This window comes from Rhamphochromis sp. 'chilingali' (assembly GCF_963969265.1).
Source record: "Rhamphochromis sp. 'chilingali' genome assembly, chromosome: 17".
Lineage (NCBI taxonomy): Eukaryota > Metazoa > Chordata > Actinopteri > Cichliformes > Cichlidae > Rhamphochromis > Rhamphochromis sp. 'chilingali'.
Genome location: NC_137944.1, coordinates 17,706,953 through 17,716,717, shown reverse-complemented (window position 1 = coordinate 17,716,717; position 9,765 = coordinate 17,706,953). Strand labels below are relative to the sequence as shown.

The following is a 9,765-nucleotide window of genomic DNA, read 5'->3' as shown; positions in this document are numbered from 1 at the left end:
TCTAATGCTTGAGTGATAAGTTACAATAAAACGGCTTCAAAAACAAACCAAAACATCACTTTCAAAATTTTCAGGTACAAGGACTGCATTGAAAAGGAGTGAAAAAGTAGACAATGACCAAAGAAGGTCTTTAAACGTTTGCTCAAGACCACTTTAAAGAATTGCTAGACAGTCTGACAAAAATCGTGAAAAGTTCGGTGGCGTTTGAAGTGAAGGACTCGATCTATACTGCCGAAAGCTTGTCATGGTCAACGAAAGGTTCGTAAAGATATCAAGATGTGAGTCTGACTGTTTTTGGAAACTGAGGATTTAACCAAGACATCTGCAGACTGAGATGCACTGGAGAAAAAACCTGGTTAACTCAAGAACCAAGAAAAGGACTGAGGTGAACAGACTGGAAAACACCCACTTAACTTAGTTGCAATATGTCTGGTCCAGACAAGTTGGTTTGGCGAAATCTTGTATCACATATCAAGAGCCCAGAAGAACCCTGGTGCTGGATCTGGGTTTATCAAGCAAACTTTAAAGTTTAAAGCCAAGAATAATTTAGGACCATATTGTGATACTTCATCAAAGTCTGGTAACTTCTCTTAAAATGGTTTTGCGTTAGTGTAGCTGTTTGACACTGATGATCTTAAAGTCTGTGTCCAGATGCAGACTGACACAAAACTCCTTCATATGCCTGTGAATTGAATCCTGCGCCAACATGCGATTTGGTCAGATAATATCGAAGTGCTTTCATTTGTGTTATAGTTAATCTTGTTTTATCTGTTCCATTAAAAACAGATTGCCTCCAGGACCGTTACCTATTAATTATAGCGATGTGTCTTTCATTGTTAAAAGGATTCGGCCTGAGTGACAAATCAGAATAAATGTCTCAGTACAGAGTGAAATTACTATTACTGCTTTTCATCACGAGTCATGTCTTGGACCCTTGCGGTTGTGCTTTGTGAATGAAGAGAGGCACAGTGTAGAGTGGTTACAGTTCTTAAACCTTTAATGTAAACAGCAGTTTTGAGGGGCTTTGAAAAAAATCCTAAAGAAAAAAACAAAACAATCTGAAGGCATTAAATAGGAAGGGGGAGGGGGGAATATATAAATCATACTTAGAAATAACAACCACGATCTGCTTTTAAATTAAAAAAATACATAAACTCTCAATTTTGTGGCCATATGGTCCTGAACATACACAAAAAATGTCAACTTCCCTTGATCAAATACTAACTTACATTTTGCAATACTAACTACCCGGCACGTTCACAATTTTTGTTCTTTTTCGTTTTTCTAAAGCAAAATCACTAAATCGTAGTCATTTTACAAATGATAAACGAAACAAAAGAAAAAAAAGCTAAAATATTGCTTAGGAATGTTGTGTACAGCAGTCTTTACAACGAGAGACCCAAACGAGCGGGAGACAAGTGTGTGTTTGAGCGCGTGTTGCACAATGGTGGCGCTTTTACAGTTGTTCTATGGCAAAGCCACTGTGTAGGTGTGTACAATAAGCAATAAGCAGTGGTGGGATAATTACATTTATATTTCAAAAAGAGGCTTTTTACTGTGGTACAGTGCCTGGATTTCAAGGATTGACTTTTTCTAACAGTCTCTATTACATGTGAAGCAGGGCAGAGTAGACAGACGACACTAGTTTTTCTCTTTCTGTTTTTAAAAAGTATTCATCTTAAAAGGTAATTCAGCCTCTTGGGAAACACTTAGCTGCCACAATTGTCCTACTGTAAGTGGGAATGTGACAGGAAATACTACTGGGAAGTTGACGCCCCCCTCCCCGTTGACGCCCAATCGTCCTTCCCTGCTCTTGAATCCCACAACCACCATCTTGATCCCTATAGCCTTCACCCCCTAGTGACAAAAGCCCTGAGGAACAATAATAACATGAACATAAAGGAAGGACAATCCAATGGAATTTCTAAGCTTTTTTTGTCCACAATATTCTTGAAGCAAAATGACAGTAAGCGCCGCAGCCAAGAAGAAGAAAAGGGTGAATGTCTTCAAACACCAGACACTGGAGGAGAGTGAAGAAGGAGGAGGAGGAGGAGGAGACGTGGGACGACCAACGACAGGCCAAACAAACACTTCCTGGTTTCTCTTCTCCATGGCAACGTGATGACTCTGCATCGACCCCCAAGTCCCTCAAGTGCAAACAGTTATCGTTAATACGCACCATTTTCTCCCTTATAAACATCTAGCAAGAAGCAAGAGGAAAATAGTTCAAGAAATCCTTTTTTTTCTTTCAATCACAGTTCATTTTTTTTATATTATATGTTTTTGTTTTTTTTTATTTATTCTTGTTCCAGTTTATAAGAAAAGGGGACCGGTCCAGTGAATACAGTGGGTTTGGGGTTTGTTTCGGGTTCGGGCTTGTGGGGTCGTACACCTAGTTACAGTCGTAAACGAAGTCATAGTTGCTAGGCTCTTTGGGAATCGGGGGCGGGGCCTCTGGAATCTGGATGTTCTCTAGATCCAAGAGGCGAAGCTTCATCTCCATAGAGAGCAGGGTGTCCATGTCAGATTTGGTGTATTCGCTGGTCATCTCCTTACCCAGGAGGGCATTCAGACCATCTGTCCACACACAATACTGCGGAGAGACGGGCAGAGGCACGTTAATTAGAATATTCATAAGAATGGTTAAAAAAAAAAGGTACGGCACAAAGAACAAAACCTCTAAAATCTACTCTGCGAAACAGAGAAAACACCTTAAAAAAAAGGCAAAAAGTTTCTACATTCCTCAGCGAAAGCTTTCAGGCATTACACCTTTGTTTACAGTGAGTTATATTTGGCCCCAATCTATAAAAAACCACCAACATTGCAATTCTATTTGCCACATTCCCCAAGGACTATCAGATATTTATAAGTAGAGCTGTCTTAAAGCCTTTTGGGGCAAACTAAAATGAAGTCAGGCAAACTGGGTCGAGTCATTGTTAAGTCAGAAGTCCAAATAAAGTTCATTCCAAGCCAACGGCAAACAGGCTGGTGCACTATGAACGCTCATCATTTCATATGCAACGTTTAAACAGTTCTAGTTATGCTTTACACGTCAGAAAACATGTTTTTTTCACTTTACCTGCACAAGCTTTATACTTGTTTTTCGATGAAATTATATCTGTCCATAAAGGCATCTTTCCACTATTTAAGTGTCAGCTCTATACCTGCATAAACCATGCATTGGATCTCTATGCGTAATCCCACACGTTCATTCTGTGTGACACTGTCAACAACTGCAGGGTCAGCTTACCTCATGCTTGTCAGGAGCGATAAAATTTAAGTATTCGTCCGACTCGTAGAGGACAGAGAAGGCCAGCTCTAACACCTCCTGCAGAGAGGACAGAGTGAAAAGCAGAGGGAGAATATGAGGCGGAGAAAATGGTGCAAAGACCGAGTGAGAGTGGAGGAGGTGGGACGGAGAGAGAGGTAGAAGCAAAAAAGAAAAGAAGAAGAAATACCAGGTGAGATTTACAGTACAATGCTGCCATACTAGCGCGATGCTGCTCTCCTCCACGTCCCATCACCATCTGTTATATCAGCTGCACATTAACTCATCCGGTACCGGTGAGATATATGTAGGGATCTTTTTATATTAGCTACTGTAAAATAACAGTAGGGGCTGGGGATCGGGGACAAAAAAGACAAATTCACTTCAGTCTCTTTTATGAAATTAACTGGACGGAGAAGGAGGACAGTGTAGTGACAGAGCCAGATTTGTAGATGTATGCAAGTAATTTATCTGTGTGAAATTAGCGTCTGGTTTTACGAAGCCAGTAGGGGATTACTCAGTCAGAGGCTGAGCCTGGAGCCGAGGAGAGCTTAAAAGAATCTGTGGTCAGATTTGACTCAGAGAGGGAAAGAAAAACAAAGTAGTGCTGAGAGTAATTCTATCTACTCTGTGCAGCCGGTTTAAGCTGCACACTCACACAGTGAGCATCTAAAAGGGCAGTCGTTACTATATTTACCCTCTTGATTCAGTAAAGAACCTGTTATAATTACTTAACTCAAAGAACAGCTGATGGAGTGACTGGTTGTTGGATACTGTAGATCAAGTTATTCCTGAGGATGTCCGTGCATTTCATGAAACAGTTGTTGAGCGTTTCAGCGGTAAGCAGGAAATGAGTGTTAAATGAACAACATTGTTAGTTTTTCCAGGTTTATGACCTCAAAGCTAATTCCTCTCTTTTTTGGTGCAATTAAAAGACAGATCGTGTTCATTTGTTACCGCTCTGCTTTTCTTTTTATGAACTTATTAAGTGCATGCACCTTTTACTGGTGCTGCAGCAGTCTTTTTGGTAATGGGTTAATTTAATTTCCTCTTTCCCACAATATATATTTTTTTAAATAATAAATGTGCACTTGCTTTTTAGATGATGATGATTTTTCCCCCCCCACATAAACTGGTCCCATTATAAATCGCTGGAACATTGTGGAAATACAGCAAAGCATGCAATCATCCACACTTGTCATATATCCTCCAATCATTTGTGTGATGCTGTAACGTAACATATCTGGAGGAATTTGGGAGATAATATGGAAACACTTCACACTTCTCTATTCTTCCAGTGTCCCACAAACGGTGCACTGCCTGCTCTGCTCTCAAGTCTGTAGAGGTGACTTTGGCTGGTCTTCTAACAGTGAGTAATGAAATGTGCTTATGTTCTTATTCACAAGGCTGGGACAGGCCTGCTAGACAGCCCACAGACCCCCCTCAGGTCATTCTCCTAGACCTGCGCTTATCGACAAGGTAATAAAAGAGACAAAGCAGAGAGGAGGCGTGCTCCTTTGTCTTCAAGGCTATTTATCCAAGATCCAATATATCGGAGTCCCGTGGGTGGGGGCCGAGGGTTTGCAGAGGAAAAGTACGAACGAGGAAGAGCTGATGTGTACACAGATGCAGACATGATGGCTCTTTCACCCTGGTTGAGGCACCGCAGAGGGCGCGCCCAAACGTTACTATCACACCTTCACAGCGAAGAAAAGATGCCAGCACGTTTTTAGCGCCTCTGGCGTAATTGTCGTCTGTAACTAACGGACTATTCGGTGACTTATTTCTACGCGAGGCCTCTGACGGAGACGCCTCTGTGCAGAGCGCTGAGACGCAAGTTATTGTGTTATTTCCTAAAGCGAAATTATGTAACCGACGTCCTCGTTATGCAACTCTCGCATACACAGGAACTCATTCTCTCGCCTGGATACACACCCACCCGCCCACACACATGCACATGTGCACGTGCATGTGTGTGCGCACACTCACACACAAACACATACCTTGTTTTGCTTCAGGGCTCCCTTTTCCTTCATGTGAGGACAGTCTTTGCCAGTGATAACAGCTTTGATATCAGCCACAGGCACTGCAGAGAGGACAGAAGTGAGTTTACAACAACGACAACAACAACAACAACATCATCATCATCCTCTTGACAACTGTGCTATTCCATATGGGTTCTTGTTTTTTTTTTTTTTCCTTTTTCCTTCAAGTGATTAAAACTTTAAATTTTCCCCAAATCTGTCACTGTGCAAGGCCCACAAGAAAAACTGATGTTAACACTGTCTGTAAAAAGCCAACTGTTAGTGTCGGTGACTGCTGCTCGTCTCTGAATTCAGCAAGACACACATTTTTGCAGGAAATCAACATAAAATGCTGATAAATATTTTCCTCTGCAAGTCATTGGGAAAGCAGTTAAATAGAAATTGTGCTAAAATACTGTAAAAAAACAAACAAACTATTAAAGGTTTTACTCACGTTTGTCCTGTAAAGAGTCATGGGGCACCTCGCCCTGAGGGCTCTCTTCCAGATCTCCGTAGTGCAGGACTTTATGATTCGGAGACAGACGGCAGTACCAAAACTTATCTAGAACAAATGATGAGAAAGACAGGAAGACAGAAGGGAGTAAGAAGCAGATTTAGAGGTGTTATGAAATAAGCAGTAGCTGGCAAAGGCATCACACGGGTATGGATTTGCATGACTCATCAACAGCAGAGAAAATTAGCATGGCAAAAAATATGTGTCAAAAAATAAAACAGCCTTGAGGAAAATCCACAGATGGGCAACGATGATCTCCACTAAGGGAGGGAGGGAGGGATCTGGAGGGGAAACAACAAAACTGGCGGCCTTCTTCACCGAACAATGACTCAACAGCAGAAAACACGGTCGATTCAAGATCACAAAAGGACATCCAGGTTTCTTTAACTCTCACTCAAAAGGCTCAAAAGAGCATGAACCCTTAATTGTGACCTGATTAAACGAAGTGTATATCGGGTCCTTGGCAGAGACATGGGATCCAAGCTACTTTTCTGTGAAGACTGTGGAAATGAGGTAAAAAATGACAGTCTTTTAATATCAAAAGCTAAGGTTCTCTCTAAAAGGCAATCAAAGCTCACATCCAACATTACAAAGGCTGTCAAAGATAAAGCATCAATTATATCAGCTATATACGACAGCAAAATATTATCTGATTTTTTTTTTTTAAAAAGTGGCCTAAAATTAGGTGAGCAAAAAAATTTACTGTGCATAGGTTGTCACATCATTGTAACCGTTAAGAGGACCCTTCAAGTCAAAATCGTGTTGGTGTGTTTTTCTCGTGGACGCTCTCCTGAGCAATCCCCCAGCAGCTTCAGCACCAGTTGTGTCTGTACACGCTGCTGGTTATTGTCTCCATCAGCAGCCTCTGCCTCCAGCCTGGTGTTTGTCGGCCGTTTCCTGGCAAGGTGGGGCATCGAGCTGAGCTGGCAGAAAGAGTGCACAGACTGGGGAGTTTGGCTCGGTGCGTGCACAGTCCAAATCCTAATTGTTGAAAATAGACAGTCGGTGCTGCCAGGCCATTGGTTCGAGTGGAACTGGTCCACAGGGAGCTGAGAAGAGATCTGCGCAGTGGCTGTGAGGGGATGGGAGGCTCTCAAACTGCTCATCTTAACTGATAGGGTGTGTCTGTGCAGCAGTGCATGCTCGTCTTCTTGCTGTCTTTGATGTTAGACTTATCTCTCGTATCACTTGTAACATTCACAAAGTCAGCAACCAGAACATTGGTGAGCGATAACGTTTAACAGAATTAGGTCAAATTTTAAAGTTTACTTTTGCATTTACACAAAGTGCCTGCAGTATCCTGCACTTAAGACGGCACACATAGCACTCTTTCCAACTTTAAAGTGCCATCAAGCTGACCTTTTAAAAAGTGTTTTCCTGTAATGGGCAGCATGGGGAGTAGAGAGAGGATTCAAATGCACTGAAGTCAGCTTAATTAATATTTTATGTCGGAACGAGAGTCTTTGAAATAATCACACAAGAAGCCGTGGAGTGCTGAGGACTGCGTGAGGGGACAGTAAGAGCCCATCTAACTTACTGCATGTATAAAATAAACACTTCCAGCATACAGAGACTTAATAAAGTAATAACTGGGAAATCTGTCTAAGAAAAGCACCAAAGATAAAGGAAAATTTTGACTAGGTAAGCATGATCGCCTCGTAGTGGCATTGCTTTCTTAAGCTTTGCAAGAAGAGGAGCTTCTCACTTTTCAATGCATGAATTTGCTATCAGTACCGGCACGAGAACAAAGCCTTAGAGATTTAGATAGAGTGGGAAAACAGATAGGAGCAACATGTATTAATGAAGGAAGAAGTAAATAAAGAATGCATAAATTCACACGTGCAGAGGAAGGATACAAAGCAAGCCACAGAGAGACGCTGATGAATGGGGGTGCAGGAGTGTTGTGGATAAACGGCAATCTCCTCAGAGTCCTCAGAGGCGATATCAGCTACAGCTAGCTTGTAGCAGGCAGATGACTTGGCTATAGTTAGCGCGCTGTTGCAGCAGATTAAAGCCGGTGGAACCCCACAGGCTGGTGTCAGATCCAGCAGGGCTCCAAAATAGCTTTACATACACTCGTGTTCTAAAAGGGTCCAGCGTGCTTTCTTTTTGTGTAGGATCCACATAGGCTGCGTGTTCCCAGTTCCACTGAGAAGCTTTCTAGGATCTCTGTGAAGTAATGATGACCATGATATGGTAATATGAGCTCAATCACAGCATGCTGCTCCGGAAAACCTAGACAAGCGTAAATCAGTCGGCCACAAGCAGCGAAGAAGATCAGACACTTAATCCGGCTGACGGTTTCCACCTGAACGTCTGTCCTGAATAATCTTTTTAACTCAATTGTTTTTCTCCCTCACTTCTGTGCTTCTTTTCGACTTCTCCGTTTCCGTCATCCGGCTATGACAACATCTGGATGACAGCTGCCAAGATGAATGCATCAGTGATCAGGTTTTAAAATGCCAGAATAAATTGGTGCATGGAGGGGAAAAAAAGAAAAAAGAAAAAAAGGACGAGGTCTAAACTCAGTCAGTCAGTTTGATTTGCCTTATTGAAAAGTACAGTTCCTGCAGGGTAGCTTCTGACAGCAATGCAATAACAGCGAACCAAACCACATCCTAAGCTTGTCACTGGGCTCCTTTTTTTAATTTAATGTATTTGTAGAGGCAAAAGTGGCAGAGAGGGGTTATGGAAAGGTGGGGGGACAGAAGAGTGAAGGGATGAGGCCTCAGGCAGATTAAATCCTCTGTGAGTGAAGAGCAGTATATTATACCTGCTACTCCTCTCTTTCCCGCTTCTCTTATTCCTCTCTGCTCCTTCTCTCTCGTGGCAGCGAGTGTGAAATGCGATATTAGGTGGAATGATTTGAATGCAAGCAGTCTGCCGGATTTTCAATTTTTATTCCTTTTGCTCTCATCTCCATTGTGCTGCTTTAAATGGGAGCGTCCTAATATCTCCTGAACAACACACTCGTGTTATTCTCTAAAGGCAATACACCGGGTTGATATTTTCACCACATCCTCTGTAGTGTAGAACTGGGGATTATCACAGTCATCTTTCATTCTTTCCATTCAAAGCTTTCCCCTCAAATGTGTCTGAAGAAGAGCAAACAGAAGTGTGTTTACAGGGCTTTTGGCTTTATGCGCCTTTGCATTTGTTAGCGCGCCCTTTCCCTGTATGTGCAGAAGCAAAAGGAGACGGAAGACGCCGCGCGTGCACCTCAAGGCAGACACGCGTGTTCCTGCTTTTCTGTATGCAGCGAGGAGAGAGGCAGAGTTTCACTATGTGTCTGCCTCAAAGGCTCAGAGAGCCAGAAAACTTCTGAGCGATCATGACGGCAGACGCACAGCAGTCCACAGCTTCAAAGATCCCCCTCAGATAAAATATCTCCCGTGGTGTTTTCACATGGAAAAGAGAATAAGGCGATGGAAACAGAGAACAGAAGAAGACAAAGGAGGAAACAGAAGCAGATCTTTTGTGGATGCAAGAGGCGTGGCAGTGGATTCTGATGCGTATGACCAAAAGTCAAGTTTGTAAGGTTGTAAATTCGTGTTTGCTCCTGTGCGCGTACATGTGTAAATGCTGCGCCTCACCTTGCCTCCTGCGACTGCTGATTTTCCTGAAGCAAGTGCCCTCACACAGCCTGTTGAGCCTCTGCTGCTTGATCAGTTCCATGATCTCCGGCTGGATCTTTTCTCTCAGCTCCCTGCCGAAAAACAAGCACACACCCTTGCTTTAAGAGAATTGTTTAAATCCCGTTAACCGCACCCGGTGTGGCGAGCCGGTGACAGCGAAGTCACAAGACCCTCCCAGTCAATAAGATTGTTGGAAATGAAACAGAGAGGGCCAAAACACACAGACATACACTTTCACAGCAAATATGTCACAGCATCTCGTGAGGTTGGATCAGCGGAAACCTGTGTTTCTGAAGCATCTGCTCGATTTCCTCTCGTTTATTC

At 42.7% G+C, this 9,765-nt stretch overlaps 1 protein-coding gene across 4 annotated transcripts in view; it reads right to left on the bottom strand.

The window, feature by feature from the left end:
• Positions 1–971: 971 nt before the first annotated feature.
• The window catches only part of elmo1 (engulfment and cell motility 1 (ced-12 homolog, C. elegans)), a 110,462-nt gene continuing 101,668 nt past the window's right edge, over positions 972–9,765 (bottom strand). For all 4 annotated transcript variants that reach the window (XM_080862626.1, XM_080862628.1, XM_080862627.1 and 1 more), the window contains 5 exons: positions 9,400–9,512; positions 5,747–5,854; positions 5,272–5,354; positions 3,251–3,328; positions 972–2,593 (listed from right to left, as the gene is read on the bottom strand). In XM_080862626.1, coding sequence (XP_080718752.1) covers positions 2,393–2,593; positions 3,251–3,328; positions 5,272–5,354; positions 5,747–5,854; positions 9,400–9,512 — 583 coding nt within the window. In that variant the 3' untranslated portion in view covers positions 972–2,392. The remainder of the gene's footprint in view (positions 2,594–3,250; positions 3,329–5,271; positions 5,355–5,746; positions 5,855–9,399; positions 9,513–9,765) is intronic.